We start from the raw sequence: 22,780 nt of genomic DNA, 5'->3' as shown, positions 1-22,780 counted from the left end.
GTTTAGATTGAAAACTCCTTTCTTGAGAATTGCTTTTTGCGTTTAAATGTATTGTCCTTCCCCCGCACCTCTAATTGGATCATGGTTGGCTCGCGTACGGTGCGACAGAAGTTCAACGTACCTACGTATGCGGTCTGTAAAAGGCTGCACGGGGGATCTTTGTCTGGTCGAGACTGGGCTGAAGTGTGGGGTGTCCTGTTTGTGCAGTGGCTGGTGTGTCTAAGAGAAGTTGTTGGATGGCAGGTGCCTGCATGGGGTGGGTGGGTGGGTGTGGTATTTGTGTAATCGCGAATGTGTCAATGTGCCGCGAGGCCGTGACACTGCCTAGCACCGCAATACTACCGTGCGTGTGTGTGTATTCGTGCGTGCGTGTGTGCGTCATACCGGGCTTTCGAAAAAACGCAGTCGCAGTGCAGCAGATGCAGTAGCAGCAACGTCTCCTTGCCACGTTAATTTAAGCGTGTGCACGTGGCACGGCCAAACATTTTCTCGCGCCGACGTCAAGAACGCTCGCGCCATGGAATTCCATCCCTCGGCCGAGTCGCCGTGGCCACGATCCCCGACCCCCGTCCAGGGAAGGTCTCTCGCCGGCGCGGCGCGACCAGCTCAGTTCAACGATTGCGCGCGGTGTGTTCGTCGACTTGCGGGCGTCGCTCGTGGCGGTTGTCACGCTCGGCTCGCTGGACTTGCATTGCAGAGGTCGCCCGTTCGATCTCACGGCCACGTGGGAGTTTATTCAACAATGGGGCAACTTTCTTAAATTCTTCCGCCTCCGCCCGACTGCTCCAAGACTGGCCCACCCAGGATACGCCACAGTTGACTTGCAGTTTGGCCAGAGCACGGAAGAGTTGAAATGTAGGCCAAATACCATCCAGAAGGGCTCTGTAGAGCGCCCTCTCAGTGACGTGAGCGAGAAATTGCAGGGCTGCACCTTTACCTTTTCTCTGTTTAAATGTACACCTTAGGGTGGTGCGGTGACGCAGTCGTTGGCACACTGCACAATGTACCAGACCGCACGAGTTGAATTCCCTGCCGCGGATAACATCCTGTGGCGAGTGTCGCCTGAACAGGTTCTGGGCTCACCCTTCCCGCGGACGCAGCAGAGCACACGCCAGAGGTCGCAACCGGGTACCTGATACCCGGCTACCCGTACCCGGCCAGGTACGGGTACGGGTAAGAAATCAAAACTTGTTTGCGACCTCTGGCACACGACACAGTCGCGCTCCGAACCCTGTGACCTGAATTTGATTTCTGGCCACGTCAGTGATATTTGGGCCTTCTCTTCAAGCTGCACTGACCAGCGTAGGGAAGTATGGCCAAACAAGCCCCATGACTGACACGGCTTGGGGGTTGGGGGGGGGGGAGGGGGGGGGCGGTTGATCCCGCAGCGAATCGATGAATCAGCCCGGCCACCGTGACGTCGCAGTTCCCCCACAACTCCCTACGCAACGCACACGCACAGGATCACCCTGTGGTAACACTGTGTTTTTTGTTCCTGGGTAGTGTTATTTTCCAATTGCTTTTGCCTCAAAAGTAGAGAAAAAATCCATTATTCCCCACAAACTTTGCTTTTGTGACCAGGACAGTGATATTTTGAAATGTAGCTATTTTCAATGAGACAACGGGCGAATTTTTGTATTTCCTTCACATAAAGTCCTGGTCACAAAAGCAAAGTTTGTGGGGAATAATAGCCTTTTTGAGGCAAACGCAATTGGAAAATAACACTTACTACCCAGGAACAAAAATCGTGTTACGTATAATTTGTAGTTGGCCGACGATGGCGATCACTCCTCGTCTCCGGTGGGGGGGGGAGGGGGGGTGGGGCGCAGACTCGTGGCGACGAGCGCCGTGCAGGGGCACCCCGAGAGCACCGCCAATGACGACGCAGAGAGGCACCGTTTCAATGCACCGCTTCTGGGGCCCCCACCTCCAACCTCTACCACAGCCGCCCCCCCCCGTCCCACCACCCACCCACCCCTCCGCCCCGCCAACGACAACGGGACCATCCGTCCCCGCCAGCCTGCGTCCAATTGGGAATTATCTTGGGCAGCGCCGTCCCGTCAGCGCGCATTGTCGCGTCGATGCATCACACGGGCAACGGGGCTCGCGGATCGACCCGGCACGGGCGGCCTTGAGGTTGACCCCTTTCACGACCTGGGAAGTCTGGCCGGCCAAGCCAGAGGCGAGCGAATTTAATATATAATTAAAAACCCATTTCCCTCCGTGCAGGCAGATGGAGCGTGTCGCTCCGCGCTTCTGCGTTGGGTGGCGATGGCTGATGCATCTCATTATTCGGCCGTTGCTAGGGGAGGGCTCGCATATTTGCGCTGTGCGGGTCGCTAGCCATACTCCCAACTGACCGCCTGCCGCCGCTGATATTTGAAAAATCAATGTCGGTTAATTTCGACGGAGGTCAGAGCGGTGTGCCGTAGCGTGGCACGGAGTGGGTGGGTGGTGTTCTTGGTGACATTTGCAGGGCTTAGGCGACAACAGGGGCTTACCGCTGCATCGTAGTTGTTTGTCGGAGCAATGCCCTGCAGCTCTCCGATGTTTTTCCGGTTGTACCGTGTGCTGTTCGGCGCGTCTGACATTTCGGTGTGTTCGGAAGCATCTTCGATTTTGATTTTCAGTTCCTGTAGAAGCTCCCGGCACGTGGAGCAACAATGTCGTACGTCGTGCCAAACAAAACGCGGCACGACCCTAAAAACGCGCCGGAGAACTGACCAGGGCTTCATTTCAGCCGATGGATCTGTCTGGGTTGGCGACCCTGAAAAACAAAAATGTGCACCCAGCAACACCACATCCAGCGTACCTCTCGCTAAATGGCAGTGGCTATTATGAAGTGCCAGCCAGCTGGAGTCCACCGGCGAGCTGGAGAGTATTGAGTGAGAAATTCCTGCCGAGGTGACGATCCAAGCTGCAAGTGGGCGGTGCAGCAGCGATGGATGAATGAATCCCGTCTTTGCCGGGCGTTGAGCGGCACCGCCACGTACTGCGCTTTACCTGGGCTTTCTGTTATTTCTTACACCAGGTAAGACCCACTGAGTACGAACTATATAGCTCTTTTTTCAGAAGCGACCTGGCCACAAATGATAGCTCAACGAAGTGGCTTAATCACGTGGACATTTATAGCAGCTAAATACTTCCAAACGCACGTTTCTAAATGGAACTGGCCAAAAGAAATTCCCAATAATGCACGGACCCAACCTAAATAAAAAAAAATTAGGCTTTTCGTGGGTAAATAAAGGCCATTAATTTCAAATGTTCAACGTACACTCGACGTTCGAAGGCCGCGGGAGCAATTTGTCACGCTGGAGTGAGCGATGAATTCCATAATGTGGTTCTGGCCGAGGCCTCATTGAAACGATATATATTCTCCATCCCTGGTTGATTCTCCCCCAGGGTTGTAATGATTTGCGAACGATCGGACAATGATCCCCACCTCCATCTCGTCACGTCTCCCAGCGTGAAATCGCTCGCTCGCGTCACTGCTGGCAGAAGGGCCTCCACTTCGTAGGCGCTTTGGAGCCCCCTCCGAAGAGGGTACTTGGCCTACTTTTCCACGCCTGCCAGACGTCTCGGGAGAGGTCGGAGGACCCACACTTTACCTCGCCGCACACTCCCTGCCTAGCCTACTGCATGTAACAGGAGCAGGTCCTTGCCTCCAAACGTCTGGAAACTCACAAGCATTGGTTCAAGCCAAGCCTGACTGCTGATAAGACACTGCTTGTCAAAACTGGTCCAGATGCTGCTTGCGTTTAACCAATGCTGCATAGATTATGCAATCCCAGAAGGCGGTGTGGCTGATGGGCTGTAAAAAAAAATGTGTTTTACCCAGAGGAGCAGATATGGCAAGGCAATATTGTTATGTTGTGGCTAACCACTGCGTACCCATTGGACAGTGGCAGCGGGGGGTGGGGGGGGGGGAGAGCATGGAAGACACTTACACCTTTCTTACAACTGGCACGCCGGGAGATGTCCGTCGAACTTCTTTCGCACCCTACGTAGCCAACCGCGCTAATCGGAGGTGCGGGGGAAGGACCACAAACTAAACAAAGCGGTTCTCAAGAAAGGAGTTCTCAAAGTGGTATCGTGGTGTGGTATCGTGGTGTGGTGTAGCGTATAGTAGCGTACCTCTCAACTCATATGGTTTACCCGTATTCTGGTACAGGGAAATTGCATTTTCAGATCCATACGGTGTATGGCCATTTCAATACGGGCCAAAAAATTATGTTTTGTCCATTTTATTTGTGTTTCTCCCTTGTTATGTAACTGTAGGATGAACGTTGAGATTTATAAGAGCACGGGGTGACCAATAATGTTTGAATTGGTCTGTAATAAGGTAGGGCACTGGTAATGAGTTGACAGGTATGTAGTAGTATAGTGTGTAGTGTATCGTAGTTTATATGTGTGCACTTCTTTCGCGCCGTACGTAGCCAACGGTGCTAATCGGAGGTGCAGCGGAAGGACAACAAACTAAACGCAAAAAGCAGTTTTAAAGAAAGGAGTTCTCAATGTATTATTGTAGCGTAGTGTATAGTAGTGTGTATGTACGTTGAACTTCTTTCGTGCCGTACGTAGCCAACCGTGCTAATCGGAGGTGCGGGGGAAGGACAACAAACTGGTGTCCTCTGATTTTACAAATCCAGCGCCCTTGCTGACCGCTAGGCCACGGCACCATCTCAGCTCTCGGAGTGCTCCTGTTGTCTTTGAGTTTGGTCCAGGGGAAGGAAGAGGGAGGCTCCCACGAGGAGCGGATGTCAACACGAGCCGCGCCCCCCTCCCCCCCTCAAGCTGTGTGAGAAGAGAGGTGGGGGTTACGAACGCGCCCCCCTTTCTCTCTGTAACAACAAATCCACAATCTCATCGTCGGCATCAGTCGTGTGGTTAACCCCCCTCTCCTCCCCATCGCGATGGTCAACGCGCCCTTAACCGTTACCCGCCTACTCGTGGGTAATCTGGGTAATCGTTGCTATGCCAACTTGAGGCTGCTCACCTTAGAAACGTTCTGAAAATTGCATTTCATTCGGGGGGCCCCATGGTGTGTCGTGCCGCATCATGTGGCCTTTAACTACATTTTCTCTAAGGTCTCTCTGGGCTCTCTCTCCCTCTCTCTCTGTGTGGTATGCGAAAGGGGGCCATTGCTTGAAATGTCGCCTATCGTATGTATATTTTTTTTCATTTTTGAGCAGTGTTATTCACAAATGTCTTTTTTGATTTAAAGCTTTCGTGACTTGCAGTGATTAATATTCTTGGTTTTTTCGGTAAAGTCACGTAGAAGGGAAAAAATATTTATTTTATTATTTCTCTTCTACGTGACTTTACCGAAAGAACCAAGAATATAAATGTCTTTTTGTTGTTTGTGCACCGCTGTCGGCGCAGTATCACTTCTACGTATCTGTTGGCCCTTGACGTGGCCAGGTGGGTGGTGGGTTTGAATACAGGCACCCGACCATTTGTAGCGTCGATGATGTTGGGCTAAATTTCGGCGCTGAGAATGAATAGCATCACTTTGGCTGCCGCGTGACGAACGTGTTAGCCTCGGTGGCAGAGCGGGTGAGAAAATGGGTCGGAGGTAGCTTGAAGGGATCTCGGAGGTAGCTCTGTGATATCCGCCTCCACGGGGCCCGTTCTCTAACACGAAGGGTCGCACTGCTCCGCCAGAGATGCAAGTGGATTCTTGTCTCGTGACGAGAGCACAAATCGACATGCGATCGTGGGGGGGGGCGGGGTGGGGAGATATATATATAATTTAAAGTTATCTTGTTGCTGGTGGTTTTTTTAGCACACATTCAGGCCAACAGCTAAAAGCGATCGACCGTGAAAATGCCACCCGCGTACCTCCTGTCACTTTACCTTGGCCTGTCGCTTTGTCGTAAATTTTACAGTGCGCCTCTTGGCAGTTTCTTTTCACGGCTCCACCACGCCGTGAATTCTGCGAAGAAGGTGTCCAATGTACTAAACCCGCTTGTAAAAAGGCTGAGCGTTCAATGAAGTCGTTGCGTTTTTACGACGCGTTCCTCCTCCTCCTCCTCACTCCCTCCTTCTCACAGGATTCTCCCCTCGGGAGTCACCGCGATTATAATGATAATGTCATTCATTTCCGTGTAGGTTTTCACAGTCGTGATGTATAATTCTCTCCGTGTTTTTGCTGTTTTGTTTAACATGCAGTAGTAGGCCTTTCACGACCAACATCCTGAGTAAAGATTCATTTTTTTCGGGTTAGATCGCGTAAATATAAATGCGTCGTTAAACCCGCCACCACGCAAACAGAACGTGCCGATTAGTTACTACTTAAACGCATCGGTGTGTTGGAGAGTAAACTGATCGGCACGTTTCGCTCCATAAGACGGGTTGCTTCTTCCAGGAACCTATCTGAAGTTGGGGGGCCGGCGGTGGAACGTCGGACGTCTTTGCCGAACGGCACACTGTGCGACACCGAAACCGCGTCTGGGACGCAGTGTCAATATCATCCATTGTGGGGGGGGAGCCTCCTCGGCTGAACTCAGGCGTCTTCCATCAGGAGGACCCTGAAAAATTCCGGTGATTAACCGCTTCCATCATTAACGAACGTTCGTTGTTTTGTAAGAGAAACCGGAGCACACGGAGAAAAAAAAAAAAACCCGCCCTCCATGCGTGTGGGTAACACTCAAAATTGCCGCACGGATAGACTCAAGAATCCATTGCTCCTGCTGTTCCCGCTGAATTGCCAAATACGGGGCACATCACAGCCTAAACACTCGTTACATCCGCGCGTGCACGCACGCACACGTGTCCAACCCATTGACCCACCAATGAAATGCCACCACGCTCTACCCGAGTCAACACTGGCCATGGAACGCGTTTTATTATTAGGTTGTTTTCACGCCAGGAATGTCGTCGGCGCAGGGCGCGGTCTGGGTGTCTCAACAGGCCTCGCGCACTTGTGAGCCACCCCCTTCACCGCTCCAGCCTCCTGCCAACAGAACCTCTCCCACCCTCCCCCTACAGCCTTAACAGACTGTTTGGGCAGGAGCTGTTCACGAGCCGGTATGAAACCTCTTTCGCGCCGTACGTAGCCAACCACTAATCGGAGGTGCGGGAAAAGGACGACAGTCCAAGCAAAAAAGGCAGTTCTAAAGAAATTAGTTTTGAATCTGGATTAAAAAATGTATAGCTCCGATGACTTCCCATTCTCGGAAGGAAGAGCGTTCCAGACGGCCGCAGAAGCTCATCCGAAAGCATGCGATGCCGTATTCTGCACGACGGGGTGGGTGGCCAGCACCACGCCCGACCACCTTTGTCTTCCCAGTGCTGATGTGTGTCCAAGAGCAACAATGGTCACTCTTCGCCACTAAGTGGCAGTGATGTCCCTTGTGCCAGGCTAGGTGCACCTTCAGACCACGTGAAGTGCCAAAAGCTCCCCTGCAGGAGGTCATGGAACAGACCCAGGTGTTACCACTCGCCAGACACACCGCCAATCCCCAGAATCGGTGTGAGATGGACATTATTATTTAGATCCCCATCAATAGATTTCTGACCTCCCTCTCGAATTTATAATTCAAGAATATTTCTAAGTTTTCATGTTAGTCTTGTACTTTCATACAGACAAACGTCAATGGTGAACAGGATTCTGTACATGTGATGGGTGTGTGTGTTTTGAGTGAGTGTGTCTTTTGTCTTTGAGTAAGTGTGTGTGTGTATATGTTAGGATGAGCGCGTTTCTGTTTGTGTATGTGTGTGTGTAGTGAACGTCTTTCGCATCCGTACGTAGCCAACCGTGCTAGATGGAAGTAGCTGTCTCTGGTGTAGACCAATCAGTTTCAAGGACAATGCATATATTATCAGTGTTTTGTTTGCATTCTGACCACAATCACTGTGGTTAATGCAGGCATGATTCCTTGTAAAAGGTTTCCGTTGATGTTTTAACATCTTAACACCTGTTTTGTTGCCAGAAAAAAGGGGAAAAACCTATTATCGGAAGTGGGTGACTTCATTTCTGAGCGCAGCTGCTTAAAAAGCCTTCGGGGGCTGCGGTGCTGTGTTGGCAGATCAGCCCAGATTTTTTCTATTGTATCCCGCCCCCCCCTCAATTTTATTCCGATTTGCCGTCGGCGTCGTGACAAGAGGATCGACCATTCGGAACGCTCTCCTAAGCGCTCTGCATCGGCCCCTCCCCCCATGTGAGAGAAACGGCCTGCTGAACGAGATATCGCTGAACTACTTGGGAGAGAATCCGTCAAGTGACCTCCGGTTTCGCACAACGGGGGCGGTGGGGGTGGCACTTTATCTTTGCGCCTTGCTAATCACTTGGCAGCTTGGTAGTCAAACCGATATCGATTGAAAGCTTTCGTGACTGCAGGGATTGATCTTCTTGGTTCTTTCGGTAAAGTCACGTAGAAGGGAATGGTATTTTATTATGTTTTATTTTTATTTTATTATTTACCTTCTACGTGACTTTACCGAAAGAACCACAAAGATCAAACCGATATGTTTGACTTGTCACCTGCCGGAGCTGAGACCATCCAGTCGCACCGCACGCGAGAGCACGGTGTAATCGGGGGGAGGGGTCGGATGAATCCTGGATTTGGATCCCGGATTTGGATCCCGGATTTGGATCCCGGATTTGGATCCCGGATTTGGATCCCGGATTTGGATCCCGGATTTGGATCCCGGATTTGGTCCCGCGCCTGTTCGGAGCTCTTGACGCCCGGAGCCGCCAGCTCGCCGTGATGAGCTCACGTTTTAACATTTCACGTGGGTCCGTAACGTTAACGGGCAGCGCCGTATCTGCTGGTATTTTTTAAGTGTAATGCATTCCCTGCTGGGAATTGCAAATTGGAGACCGCACCTTGCGTATGGAATCTTGAAATGTGAAGCCCTCCTTTGTGGGATTTTTAACAACGAAAACATTATCACGTTCTTTGTTGTGTTATCCAAATTTAGTTTTTTTTTATTTACCCCACCTCCCCATTTTCCACCGGTGGGATATTTGCATTCCGCGTGTTCAGAGAGCAGTGCACCACCCTGTGCAGAGAAACAGTCCTGCAAAGAGCGTTTCCCAAGTGTCAATATTAATATTTATTCACTCTGAGAACTGGAATTTAGCCCAAATCAAGTGAAAGCACAAACTTAACGAGATTTAGATTTTGGTGCATTAATTGGCGACCAATCTGTCACCATCCACTCTGCGAGACTTAGGAAGCCGGTTCAGTTTGAATCGCGGGTGGCTGAAACCTGGAATGGAACTCGGGAGTCTCGGCCGTGTCTCTTTCAGTGTTCTGAGAACGGCCGATTTGACCTCCCTCCCCGTGCCTCCATGGCCACGATGTCTCTGTAATTGTGACATTCCACTTCCCCCGCTCCTGCATGGAAATGTAAGAATTGGCAATGATTACGACGATTGTTGACCAACCCAACAAATTGTGAAAATCAGTCGCGGCCCCCGCGCGACCGTTGTCTTTTTTTTTTTACCAGCAAACATTTTTATTTCGAGGACAGAAACCGCATGTGATGTGTTGCGTCGGCAAGGCCCGCCGTGCCAAATCAGAGACCTTTGATTAAACGCGCCGTGCATGCATTCCAAATGGAACTGCGCATGAAATCGAATTGCTGTCGCACAAAGCGGCGCGCTGCGTGTTTGGAGCAGCGTGTGGTTTTGAAGCAAAGTGAAGAGTGCGTTTGTGAACATGTGACACATTTTAATTTTAGGGACAATCCTTCACGGGTTTTTTTGGGGTTTTTCTGCCGGCCCCTGGGGCTTCATGTCACCATCGCATGACTGCACGGCCTTCTGACCCGAGGATCGGCCTCAACGCGTACACGGGCATATCCCATGGAAGTCTAAAATGTTTGTTTTTGCTTGTAACTTACGGACATACGTTTGACGTACGCTATGACGTATGGACATTGACAAAGAACATGGAGTGAGATGAGCGGGGCGAGGTAGGAGCGTGTGTGAATCAGGAGTAGAGTGAGAAGAGACACAACGCAAGCAGCCGAAACGTCGTGAGAATTGTATTTTATTATGTTTTGTTTTTGTTATTTTATTATTTCCCTTCTACGTGACTTTACCGAAAGAACCAAGAAGATGAATCCCTGCAGTCTCGAAAGCTTTAAATCGAAAGGTACGAAGGAAGTTCAACATTCACACGTACATTGCGAGCTCCTCGCCGTAGCGCTTGATGATGATGCTGCTTGCTTTATTTTTTTGAGCGTGCGACGTGGCTCCGGCTCTGAGAGGGAGTTTGAGCCATGGACGTGGCCTGGAGGAGGCCAAGGGTCACACTTGCCTCACCCGCAGCGTAATTGAACTGGCAGCTTCGATTAGGCGAAATTAAACAAAATCGGGCCACCCCAACTGTTCGACGCTTCAAAAATCGCCGTTTGGTTTAACACAAATGGCAGGACGTTGCTTGCCCGCGTTGCAATGGTTGTCGCACCGGGCTTGCAATCCGAAGGGGGCCCACCGGTTCCATCTCTCGGTGCGGCGGTTGAAACGACGGTGCGCTTTGTGTGGCGTAAGACGGATGCACGACACGTTACCAGTGCGGAAGAGTTCGCGATGCTAGTGGGGGTGGCCCTTCCGCCAGCGGTGGCACGAGCAAGTAATTGCAGGGCTGCGCCTTTTTGCCTTTCAAACGCGTGCGCGGGGGGTGAACATTTTTCACGGTAATTATCCCCAATTTTGGACAAACGCGGCTTAGTTATGGAAGGCGACAATGGTTTGGCGCCTCTGCGAGACTCGACGCACCCCCCCCCCCCTCTCCATCCGCCATCCCGGTCTGGTCAAAGGCCGGTTCGTCCGATCGCGTCTTAACGCCGTGGTATTTCACGAGCATTTCTACCGTTGTGCAATAAAGATTGACAAATCGCCTCTAAATCTTAATTGGTCCTTAATCGCTTTTGGCGTGCGACAGTCCCGGGAAAGAAAATCCACACCTGCACCTTTACCCCCCACACCTTTAAAGTGTCCGACACCTAACGTCTGGTGATCGTGGAACGGCCAATTGGACGGCAGCGAGCGGGGCTACACAGATACGCGAAAATACCTAAAGATGGACAAAGGGAGCTTGCCATTTCTGGGAGTGGGTGGCGGTGGTCCGCCTCGCTCGCAATCTCTTGCCGTGGCGCACAAAACCCTCGGGCGGCAACCATCGCGAAAAGCATCCGAACAATGCACACGGGGGTGTCGTTTTGAGGGGTAATTATCCGCCGGCCGTTTACGAGAATGTGGCTCTGTTGCGGAACGGGCAGCGATGTTGGCGAGCGTGATGGAGTTGTTGATCTTTGGAAAGTCAAGCGGTGGGGACCACAGTGGCAGGAGCTTGGCGAATGGTTGCTCATTTTCAAGGGGGTGGCGCGGTTGGTGGAGGGGGGTGTTAACTCCCTCACCTGGTATGCAGGAGGTCGTGGGTTCGACCCTGACCCCTGTATATTTGGAGTTTGTAAGGGTCTCTCGCCCCATGGTCGTGTAGATTTTAAACCGGGTTTTTCCAGTTTTTTCCAAGTCGCATTTTAGAATCGCTGTGCGTTTTGGAGTATTTTGTCTGCTAGAGATTTCGACGTGATAAGCCACTTCGTCGGGCTATCAATTGTGGCCATGTCGCTTGTGAAATAGAGCTACGTGCCTTCATTGGGCCTTACCTGGTAAAAAAAAAGTTTAAGTAGTACTAATCACATACATGCATTTACCATAAATATGCTAAATTCCTCTTGATATGCAAATTATTTTGTCAAGGCGCCCTTCCCCCCTTCCAACCCAGCTTAAATATACGCTCCAAGCCTGGTGGTGTTTCATTCAGACGCTGTCTCCCCGACAGACCTGGTCTTCACCTGAGGACGGCTGCTTGCGTTGTGGCCGAAACGTCGTGAGAATTGTTTTATTTTTATTATTTTTATTATTTTATTATTTTATTACTTCCCTTCTACGTGACTTTACCGAAAGAACCAAGAAGAGAAAAGTTTAAGTCTTGAGTTCGGCCCACGCAGTGGAGCAGCCCGGGATACACGGGCCTCTGCGCGTTGCCGCAGCATAAGAGCGGCCGTGGGAGACGCGGGGCAACGTTGGTCGACGGCTAACGGCCCGTGGGCACTGCCCACTGAAGCCGCTTGTGTAGCTCCTACGGGCAAATTGATCCCACGGTACAAAAAACAGAGTGCCGTCCCCCCCCCTCTCCCTCTCTAAAAAGCGAGACACATTAAGACGTTCGACTAATAATAATGCGATTGCGGTGTTTGCTTTCGGGGCGAGAGCTTGGTAAAGGCGGTAAAACCCTACTCATTTGGTCATTGGCGGCGCTCCGGCGATTACTTCGGGAGAGGTTACGATCGCACGGTTACGCGCGGCGCATGTGGGGAGTGTTTGTCATGTCAACCTTTGATCCTCCCCTTCCCCCGAGCGAGGGAGAGAAGGGAGCGTGAGGGAGGGAGGGTGGGTGGGAGAGAGTGAGCGAGCGAGCACAAGCTAGGGTGGGGTGAGTGAGTGACTGAGCAACGGAGGGAGGGGATGAGTGAGTAAGGGAGCAAGCAAAGGCAGGAGTAATTGAGGGAGAGGAAAATGAGTGAGTGGGAAAGGGAGCGAGAGGAGTGAGAGACTAAGCGAGCGAGGAGTGAGTGAGCGAGGGAATGACTGAAGGTTGTGAGACGGGGGAAAATCTGCCTTGCCTGTGAACCATGATCTTCATATTCCTCCTACACAAACCTGTGATCTATTTGCGTCAAGGAGGCAGCAACCATTACTCTGTAGCCAGGTGGATGCCAGAGTGCTGCCTTCTGTTGTGGACAAGAGGTCACTTGAGATGACCTCTAAATCAGTTCTTTGGTATCTCCTTCTGCGGGCCGTTGTCGGACACGTGGGGTGGTGAAACTGCTCTACAAACGGAAACTCTTTTTTCCCCCCTCCACGTTTTAGAAACATGCGTTGAGAGTATCTGTCTGCGATCAATTCCCACGTGATAACAAGCCGCTTCGTTGAGCTGTCATTTGCGCCAGCCAGGTCGCTTCCGAGAGCGAGTTGTACAGCTCGGGGGGGGGGGGGGGGGGGGGGGGGGGGGGGGGGGGCGCCGTGCCTGGTGAAATACAGAGTTCTGCTCCGCTGGTTTTTGTTTGGCAAATCCGAGGTGCAACTTTGTAACGAGCAACAATCACACGCGGGGTGGGTGGCCTTCGCCAGAACCCTGCACGGCAGCAGCACCGGCCGGCGTGGGTGCCGGCGGTGGGGGGGGGAGGGTTGCTTCGGACGTAAGACGATGAAATATTTAGTTTTTAAGCTGAGGTAGAGCCCGGACGAGTCACAAAGCCCCCTGCTGTTCACCGTCGTGCAGCCCGTGCGGGCACGAGTTCGTTGGCACGAGCGGACCGCTGTATCCGCCGCCGTGGCGGTGCGTGGGCGGTGTGTGCGTGGTCCCCGGTGTCACTGCTCCGGGTATTGACGCGGCTGCTGGGTTTACACGGCGTCGGTGGCCGACCGTCGGTTAATTGCATCGGGACGTGCGCCAGGATTGGGTTCCTGGCCGCCGCTAATTTAATCGGCCCCGAGCCGGCGTTTACGAGAATTGTGACTTGTGCCGCCTGCTGTGCACGGCACGCCGCCACCGCCACCGCCACCGCCACCGCCACCGCCGTCGCGCCAGGCCAGGTGCAATAGACTGGTTACAGAGAGCAGCCCCCCCCCCACCCGCCTTGCCCTGCCTTGCTGCCTCTTGTCCTTCCCTCGACCTCGCTCCGCTTTTGTTACGGATGTTTTTAATTTCGGAAGATAGAACAGTTGGCCTGAATAGTTTCTCGCTTTACAGCACTTGGCCTGAACAGTCTGAGGGGGGGGGGGGGTGTTCTGGTCTGGCATCCTGGTGAGGTGGCGGGGAGGGCTGGGAAGGAGGGGGGGTGCAAAAATACCTCCTATAACGTAATTCGAACGAGCCCTCTACAATCGCCTCTGTCGCTCGCTCAGCTACGAGCTTGCAGGCCTACTGACCAGCACCTTCGTTGTTGCTGCTGCTGTTGCTGCTGCTGCTGTTGCTGCTGTTGCTGGTGCTGCTGCTGCAGGGGTGCCTCCCCAGCCATGTCGGACAGCGACTACGACTTCCTCATCAAGCTGCTGGCGCTCGGAGACTCGGGCGTGGGCAAGACGAGCCTCCTCTACAACTACACGGACGGCAAGTTCAACAGCAAGTTCGTCACCACCGTGGGCATCGACTTCCGGGAGAAGCGCGTCGTGAGTTGCTGCAAACCCCGCCCGGAGGTTGCTTGACCATACTTCACCGCCACGCCGCCGTGACCAGTCGGCACGGTTCAGGCGGGTTCATCTCGGGTAGGGCCCTGTCGAGCTTAGTCGCTTGCTTTTTTTTTTTCCTTTATATTAAGTTCACTTCGCTTGCGCGCTTATGACCGTGCAAATCTTTCGGTCGTTTTTTAACCCACTTCCCGTGATCCAATGGAGCTGACATTTTGCACACAGACTCGTTGTGCGTGACAATTTCTTTTCTTGAAAAATTTTTTCCAAAATTTTCCACTTTTTAGGAATTTTTTTTTTCATCTTTTATTTAAAATACCAATGTGATAAAAATTAAACTCTTACTCAAGAAAAACAGAAATGAATAATAAAATAAAACCGATGCCACGCATATAAAGGATTTATAGTGAAAAACTTTGTTTTTACGGGTTAATTTTTTCCTTCCCCCGATGTCGACCCCCGGACGATACGGTCGCAAGGACGCTGCATGGGTGGCTTTTACAGGGGCTGCTGGGTAGGACAAACAACGGGCAATTTTAATCAACGAGACTCGTCAATCAAAAGTTATAATCCACTTTTCTTTCTTTTCGTACGGCTGATGTAGATGCAGAGCAACGACTGCAATTTCACATTCGGGTGATCAAGCTCCGATAACCGACTTGAATTATTTATAATGGAAATCTAATGAGCAATCCAATATAACCACATTATGCATGACACTCGGGAGAGGCACTGGCATATGACATTTTAATAGTATTTATTTATAGCAGCTAGAATTACACTTGCATTTCCTCTATTTCAATTAGCAGTCAAAAATGTCATTCTCCAGTTCCAGTCGCGTATCGCCCTACGAGCGGCGTTCACAAGGTTCGCGGTTTTTTTAAGCCACGCGTGTCAGGGGTGTAGGGTAGAGACGCTCGCCCCGTGACCTCCCCCACTCTGCCCTCTCTCTCTCTCTCCCAATGCCAATCGCAAGGTCTACCGCTCCGAAAACGCTGATGGCATCACCGGCCGGGGACAGAGGGTTCACCTGCAGCTGTGGGACACGGCGGGGCAAGAGAGGTACAGTGCAGACGCGAGCTTCACCGCCAAGCATCATCAACGTCATTATCGTTGTCATTGTCATTAGAGGCGTGCGTAGCCACCACCGCCGGACCGTTGCGGCGATGTACATCTGTATTCCAGCACTGTGTGTGGAGGCGGCAGCGAGGGTTTGTGGATCGCATAAATTGTGCCGTGTACCCCGGCTCGCCAGGAGGGTGGTTACAGCAAAATACTGACTCCACCTCGTCCATCTACGTGATGGTGTTTCCCCTTCGCACGCATGGGTTTTCTCCCAGGTCCTCCGACGCAACAATCTATCAATGTCGGTAATTTTGAAATAGTCGGGTTTTTCGCCTCTTCTGGGAAGAATACATCGAGTAGAGTTGCTCGGCAAATGTAACGGCTCTCGAATCACTACTCATGTATGGTACAGCAACGAGCCGTGACGGTTGTAGAAGTAATTATGTATAAATAGATTAACCGACTTCTAAGTGGGGGTAAAACAATACAACGTCATTGGGTAACTTGTAAATAAAATTTAAATTAGATGACGTCAAACATTGATATCGTCAGGAGGGCCGAGCAGCTTGCGACGTCTCGTTTGTAATGAATAACTTCATATATTAAATATAAAAGACGTTGAGGTCTAGTGTACCCCCAGGGACCAGCCCTCCCTCGCCTGGTTTCACTGCCCGGATCCCCACGCCTCCCCAGGCAAGGAATCTAGGCGTGTGACCGGGTTAGGCCTAAGTCGGTGGGGAACCCATCGTGACCGGGAAGTCGTCGCGAGCCGGGATGCGGCGACGCAGCTGAGCCGATGTCCTCGCCGCGCGCAGGTTCCGGAGCCTGACGACTGCGTTCTTTCGCGACGCCATGGGCTTCCTACTCATGTTCGACCTGACGAGTGAGCAGAGCTTCCTCAACGTGCGCAACTGGATGAGTGAGTCGGCGGCGCCGCCATCGCGACACGCACCGGCACGCACCGGCCCACAAACACTCACAACTTCGATCTTTCATAGCCGGCCCGTGGTGGCGCACACCTTTTTTAAATTCGCCGCTTTAGAGGCGAGGGTTTGTAGATGACGCATATTTGCAAAGCTCACAAAGCCTCCCGCTGAGTTGTGTGTTTGTGGCCAGGTTATGGCAGAACAACAAGTGCGTTCAAGGGCAAATCTGTCTGTGTAGAGATTTTGGGGCTCTGCCCCTCTCATACGTGTGGTGGGTTTTCTGCGGGCACTCTGGTCCCCCCCCCCCCCCCCGCTTGAAATGAAGTTGACCAAACATCCCAAAGTGTAGCAGGATCTTCCTGGAAAATAATTTTTGAGATTCAGCGAGGCTTCCTGGGTGATTAAATCACGTGGTTTATTATGATAAATTTGACCCAACGTCATCAATGCAAAACCCTCCTGAAATAAAACTCGTGAGACTCACGGCCCACGTGGGTGTACCTCTTGAATAAGAGCTCCGTGGCGTGGCTCTTGAGTGTACAGGCGGTGCAACTGCACTGGAGGCGACGGTGCTGGAGGGGGCCCAGGCCACTCGGCTGCTGCAAAGAGAGAGGGGAGATCAGAGGAGGGGGGTGGGGGAATTCATCGATGCAATTTCATTCTTTCCTCTTCCTATGCCACATGCTAAGTAAAACATTATTCCTTGCACACAAAGCCCATGGGAGGCACGCTATGTTCCAGTTGCAAGCACGCTGTGTTCCAATTGCTTTATATTCCTTGAAAGAGTGGAGGAAATTTAATTCGATGTGACCTGGGTTCTAGGAATTGTGGATGAAATGTTTGTCAAGTAGCACCCCTGGCCGGGCAGTGATGCACACCGCATGACTTCCTATGCCAGTCAGTTCTACGTTACCCAGGGTAATGAGGGGCAGGAGAAGGGTGGCCCAGATACAACACAACGACGATCAAGGCAGAGCGCCCGTAAATTAGGTTACACAAGCAGATTTGTTGTTTACCTACGCAGAACGGTGGACGTAGAATGTAGAATGTGTCATCTATTTTTTTTTTATTGCTTCTCGTGTCCGGCTTCATGTGGAGTGATCACGGTTACCTAAGCACTGACTCACCGACCCTCGACAAGCTAGTTGTAAAAATGTATTTCATTTTACCCCGCAAACAACGGTTAATCTGCAGCCCTTTGATAAGTGAGTCTTGAGTGTAACGAGTGACGTGGCCTCACGAACTTGTGTTTGTGCTCCACCCCCACCCTCCCCGTTGTGTCGAACAGCCCAGCTTCAGATGCACGCGTACTGCGATAAGCCGGACATCGTACTGTGCGGCAACAAGTCGGACCTGGAGGATCGCCGCGTGGTTTCGCACAAGCAGGCGGAGGACTTTGCCCGCACGCACGAGTACGCATGCACATGCACGCAGACGCACGCAGTAGACGCACACGTGCATAGTTTATTTCGGTCACCGATGGCCGTCGTGCCGTGCTTTATTCCGGGTGTTATAGACTGCTGTAAAGCCCCCCACATGCACGCCGCCCAACCCATCTCAGGGTCAGGTAGCCCCCACCCTGAATTGTAAAATGTCAGCACCGTCCATCGGCGTAACCTTGCTACCCCATTACCCTATGACCCCCCCACCCCCTCCAGCGCCACCTCAGCCCACTGCCATTCCCGACACGTCACCTTCAACGATTATTCGTTGATGTCGGGGCTCAATGTCTCGCTGAAGATTCTTCGGCTCGCTGGTAGCTCGGAGTGGGAGACCCGAAAAACGTAGTAGCCACCACAGTCTCCGTGACCCCCCCCTGACCCCTCACCCTCCCCCCCTTTCTCCCGGGCCCTGGCACAGAATGCCGTACTTCGAGACGAGCGCGGCGACGGGCACTAACGTGTCGAAGGCGGTGGATGCGCTGCTCGACCTCATCATGAAGCGCATGGAGCGCTCCGTCGACAAGTCCTGGATCCCGCCCGGCACCACCGGCTCGGGCGCCAACGGCGGGAGCGGCGGCAAGGTCGCGGTGGTCAAAGACGCCGGCAAGAGCAAGTGCGCCTGCTGATGGCGGCGGCCGCCCCCCGCCCCTCCACCCCCCTCCCCCCCACCCCCAGCGGTGGCGGGGGAGTCGCGGTGAATCCAGCCGCACCGGCACCGCGGTGTTAATTCACGGAAGAGGGGGGTTTGCCGGGGCGGTGGTGGTGGCGGCACACTCCGCTCCCTCTCTCCCCCACCCCCCCCGCCCCCCTCGCCCCCCCCGCCCCCCTCGCCCACCGCCGCGGTTTAACCGACACTCACCGTCTCTCGAGGGTGAGATAGCGCCGCGACCGCCGCCATGGCAGGCGCTGCAGCAGCGGAGCGCGGAGGGGGGGGTGTCGGCGTAGCAGCATCGGCGTCGTTTAACGACGCGGCCTCTCGTCTCGTGGGTGCGTGACCGCCCCCCCCTAATCCGCGTGCGTCCTCCACACCAAACCGGAAGTTTCGTCAAAAGAGACCTCCGAGTGACCACTTGCGGCGCGACGTCGCCGCTGCGTTGCGACCGCGCCGCCATCTCCCCCCGCGGCGTCGCTGACCTTTGTGACCTCCTGCACGGGTAGCCAATGCCGGGTGAAGTTCTCTTTGTCTCGTTAGCGAAGCCTCCGCCGGCACGACGGGGAGCGCAGTGGAGCGCGAGGTGAAAGCCGCTTGTTTTTTTTGCATTCTGCGTCGCGTCTCTCTGTGCAGTCACTCTCTAAAGTATTACCGTCATTGACGAAAGGAAATTTCGGGAGGGCACGACGAGGGGCGTGCTCGAGACGCGTGCCGTTTGACTCGGATTGCTACTTGAGGAGGAGGTGGTGGTGGGGGTAGCGAGTTGCCGTCGGAGAGAATCTGCCAAAAAGTAAATTAATCTACCGATGTGCCTTCAGCGCGGTGTGGTGTGTGGGGGGGTGTTGTTGGGGGGAGGGGTGTGGGGTTGGTAAGGTGGGTGGGGGGTGGCGGTGTGTGTGGTCTTCGCTTGGAGAAACTGGTCCGAGGGTGACGGGGGGGGGGTGAGTTTGTGTACAAAAAAAAAACAGCAATGAAGGCCTAGGGGGTACTCGGCGGAGCCTTTCTTTTCCCCCTGAATATTCCCGCTGGGTACGATCGCACGGTGGGTCCATTCTGCGGATTTTGGGTCAGCGGCTCTGGGACGAAGACGCGGGGAGAAGCTGCCCGGCGTTGCAGGAGGAGGCTTGGGGACACTACAGAGGAGAAAAAAAAGCATCGCACATCGTCCTGCACTGCTCTAAATCAATGTTTCTTCTCGTGGGCCGTGACCCCACCGAGCCAGGCCACGTTCATGCAGCGGGAGGATTTACAGTTGCTAATCGGGGCGTCGTTTCTCGCTGAATATTTTCCGCGTCGCTCGTAGAGGCTGGAATTAGGAACACACGTGACCAATGGTAGCCACCATGGTCGCGGCCGCCCGCCGACTGTGCTGCGGCCGACTTGCGGATAAAATTATTGTCCAGGTCGGCAGTGACCTGGACAGATCCGACTGAAAATTGACCCCGATTTTAACGCAGCTGGAGATTGACAATTTTGTGCCCTGGTTTAGCTTCCCCTATTTGCTGTCCGTTCTATAATATAACCGTCGCAGAAAACAGAACGTTTACGCTGTTGCAGATCGGAAAACCCTCTTAACCCCCCCCCCAGCCCTCTGTCCCTTCCACGATTCCAAAATTCCGCCTCTACCCCCCGAGGCCTTCTGCTCCTTCTGAGTCTGAGTCACTGGCGAGAGCGCCGCCTTGGCCGGCCGCGAGAGGTGAACTTGCGGTGTGGGAGAAGATACCCATGGAGTATCGATACAGTTTGTATTCGTATATATACGTGTGTGTGTGTGTAAACGTGTAAATTACAGCTGCGTCTCTCCCGACGCCGCGTTTGAGTCGTCCCCAAAGCCTCCCGGTGGTGAGTTGAGAAATTACTGCGACGCGCGAGGAGGTGGAGGCCTTCATCGGCCGTCGATCTCCGCGCAGGCCGCCACCGCCGCTGCTCTTGCTTGAGGAGTGCACATTTGTAGATGTTGTGTGCGGCGGCGGCGGTAACAAGAGGGGCTGCACGAGATGACTCCTTTCAAGATGTTGTGTCTGCGCGCGGTTGTTCCCAGCAGGACTCGCCGAAATATTTCCCGTGTCACCAGGCAGAACGAGAGACTAGGTGTCCTGCACCTGATGCAATGCTGGGCGCCCAAATATTTTCTGCCGGTCCCAGACAGAACCGGCTGAAATTTAAGCCACCCCCCCCTCGATTTTCTCGATCGTCAAAGTGAGTCCAGGCTTTTGAAGTCGACTCGTAGACGTCGTGGAATCAAGACCACACCTTTGTCACATTTCCTGGCGGTTTGCGTATTTCTCACTTAACGTTTCCGTATTCGGCTGCCGCTGCAAATGTTGGTGATGCCTTGCGAGCTGCGACCGTCGCCAACGAGAGGTTCCCAACGCAGGCCCCCCCACCACCCGGCCATCAAAGGTGGAGTCGAGGAGGGATCCACATCCCGGACGCTCGCGCTCCGCTTGCCGCCGCTTAGCGGCATCCTCACGGCGAAGGTCGTGAACCTCTCTCGGGCGGCATCCCCAGATTGCACGCGCACGTGTTTTCCTTACAACGCGGCGCTCGTGTGTGTTTTAAAAAAGAACCGGCCTCTGATTACGGGGGTAGCTGATTTGTGGCTACGACAAAGTCAACCCACGGTGGCGCCCAGCGGGTTTATCGACTCTCTGTTGACAGCGACGTTTTCGCCCTAACCCCCGCCTCCCCCCCCCCCCCACACATCTCCAAGCCGTGCCAAATATTTGTACGTGACCAAGAGTAGTTGCGCCACACCGAGAGTGGCGCAAACGGGCGTCGGGGAAACCCGACGGCCGTGAGACATTCCACAGGGAGCGCCGCAGCCCGAATTATTTGTTTACCTTTGTGCACACAAACTGCGCACATACACACACACACGTGCGTGCCCACACGCGCACACGTGTCCCAGGTATCCAGGACACAGATCCGCTTTGGCGAGCCCCAGGCAGGTCCGCGCGGCTGATGTTTGCTGGTGGAATATGGTGGTGGTGGTGTTTGCGGCGTTGGTTGATTAGCCGCGGTGAAGCGTGCCTGCTTCGCGACGCACACAAGTTCCCACTGTGTGTGCGTCTGTGTGTGCGGACAGACGGACGTTGACGCGCGGGGAGAGAGTGGAGCCGCTCTGGCAAATCGACTCGATGTGCTTTGTTGAAACCTTCACAGTTTGCCAGTCACCTTGTAAAGTGTTTAAATACGGGCGTTTGGGTGGTATGTGTGTGTGTTCATATTCATGTCCGTGCCTGGTTGTTATTAAATGCAGATCTGTGTAAATTGTCTCCTCGGCAAGTGTATCCTCTGTGGGGCGTTTCTGACGATGGTGAATGCGCGTGAAATATCATCCGACAGGTCTCGGCTTCAAGTGGCTGGGGAAATTGGGCAGTGATGGAGGAGGTTGTAAATAAGAAATCTCCCATTGGGCGTTTATCAAGGCACTCGTTGATTTAATTAGCCAAACGTCCCAACATAGCAGGACCCTCAAGTAGAAGGCTATTGTGCCTCGGTGAGGCTATAGTGGACAAACAAATAACATTCTTAGGGTGTTAACGCTCTGTGGGAAGATGTGGCCCAAGCGGTTCGCGCACTGCACTTTGAACTCTGACGCCCAGAGACCATCTTTCCACGATGGGTCCTGTAGTGTGCCGTTTGGCCAATTCCGTTTCCAGTTTGTGTTTAACAGAGAACGGTGCGGTGGTGATAGCGGTGCAGTGGTTGGCGCATTTCACTCCGAAACCCGAGTTCGATAACCAACGTTGGCTAACCAGTCCTGGGAACCCAGACTCCCATTTAACCAATCGGCATGGGGAAGTATGGTCGCACAAACGCCACTACCAATACAGCATGGGAAGGCGGTCATCCGGGGGCTGGCCGGTAATCCGGTGGATCGCGCGGACGTTGTGATGAGACTCGCTTCCCGTGGGCCAGGGAAGAAGGCGGTACAGCAAACACGTGGACTCCACCGGGTCCATCTGTACGGGATGCAGTGCCGGATTATCCGAGGAGTAAAAGATCTACACATGTAGTAGCTACACATGTAGTAGCTACACATGTAGTAGCTACACATGTAGTAGCTACACATGTAGTAGCTACACATGTAGTAGCTACACATGTAGTAGCTACGGGCCCCGCACTTTCAAGGGCCCCGCGCTAAATGCTTTCAAGCTATCAATTCCGGTTCAGTGATTCTGCACTTGCTCTATTACCATAGTACTATCCTGCCTTAAACTTTTATGAACGACTGGGTGTTTAAGGTTAGCGATTTGTCATATTACCTGGTTGTATAGCAAATGAAAAAATACAATTGCTTTACTACGCAAGTAAAAAAAAATTGTGTTTTTAGATTCGTGTTTTTTTTTTATGTAGGGCCCCTTTATAACATACTACAGGCCCCGCCACGAGCTTCATCCGGCACTGATGGGATGGCGTTTACCCCCCCTCCCTCTGCACGCGTGGGTGCTCTGCCCGGTGTTCCGGTTCTCATCCT

The 22,780-nt window shown here is 53.1% G+C and overlaps 1 protein-coding gene across 2 annotated transcripts in view; it reads left to right on the top strand.

The window, feature by feature from the left end:
- Positions 1-21,564, top strand: part of RAB27A (RAB27A, member RAS oncogene family) — a 31,874-nt gene extending 10,310 nt beyond the window's left edge. For both annotated transcript variants that reach the window (XM_061570605.1, XM_061570606.1), the window contains exons 3-7: positions 14,026-14,194; positions 15,189-15,274; positions 16,093-16,196; positions 17,492-17,615; positions 18,064-21,564. In XM_061570605.1, the coding sequence (XP_061426589.1) occupies positions 14,042-14,194; positions 15,189-15,274; positions 16,093-16,196; positions 17,492-17,615; positions 18,064-18,271 (675 nt within the window). In that variant the 5' untranslated portion in view covers positions 14,026-14,041 and the 3' untranslated portion in view covers positions 18,272-21,564. The remainder of the gene's footprint in view (positions 1-14,025; positions 14,195-15,188; positions 15,275-16,092; positions 16,197-17,491; positions 17,616-18,063) is intronic.
- The last annotated feature ends 1,216 nt before the right edge of the window (positions 21,565-22,780 follow it).

Source organism: Lethenteron reissneri, chromosome 46 (assembly GCF_015708825.2).
Source record: "Lethenteron reissneri isolate LAM-NWPU_2019-01 chromosome 46, ASM1570882v1, whole genome shotgun sequence".
Classification (NCBI taxonomy): Eukaryota; Metazoa; Chordata; class Hyperoartia; order Petromyzontiformes; family Petromyzontidae; genus Lethenteron; species Lethenteron reissneri.
Note: the sequence above shows the minus strand (reverse complement) of the source record. Positions and strands in the feature narration are given on the sequence as shown.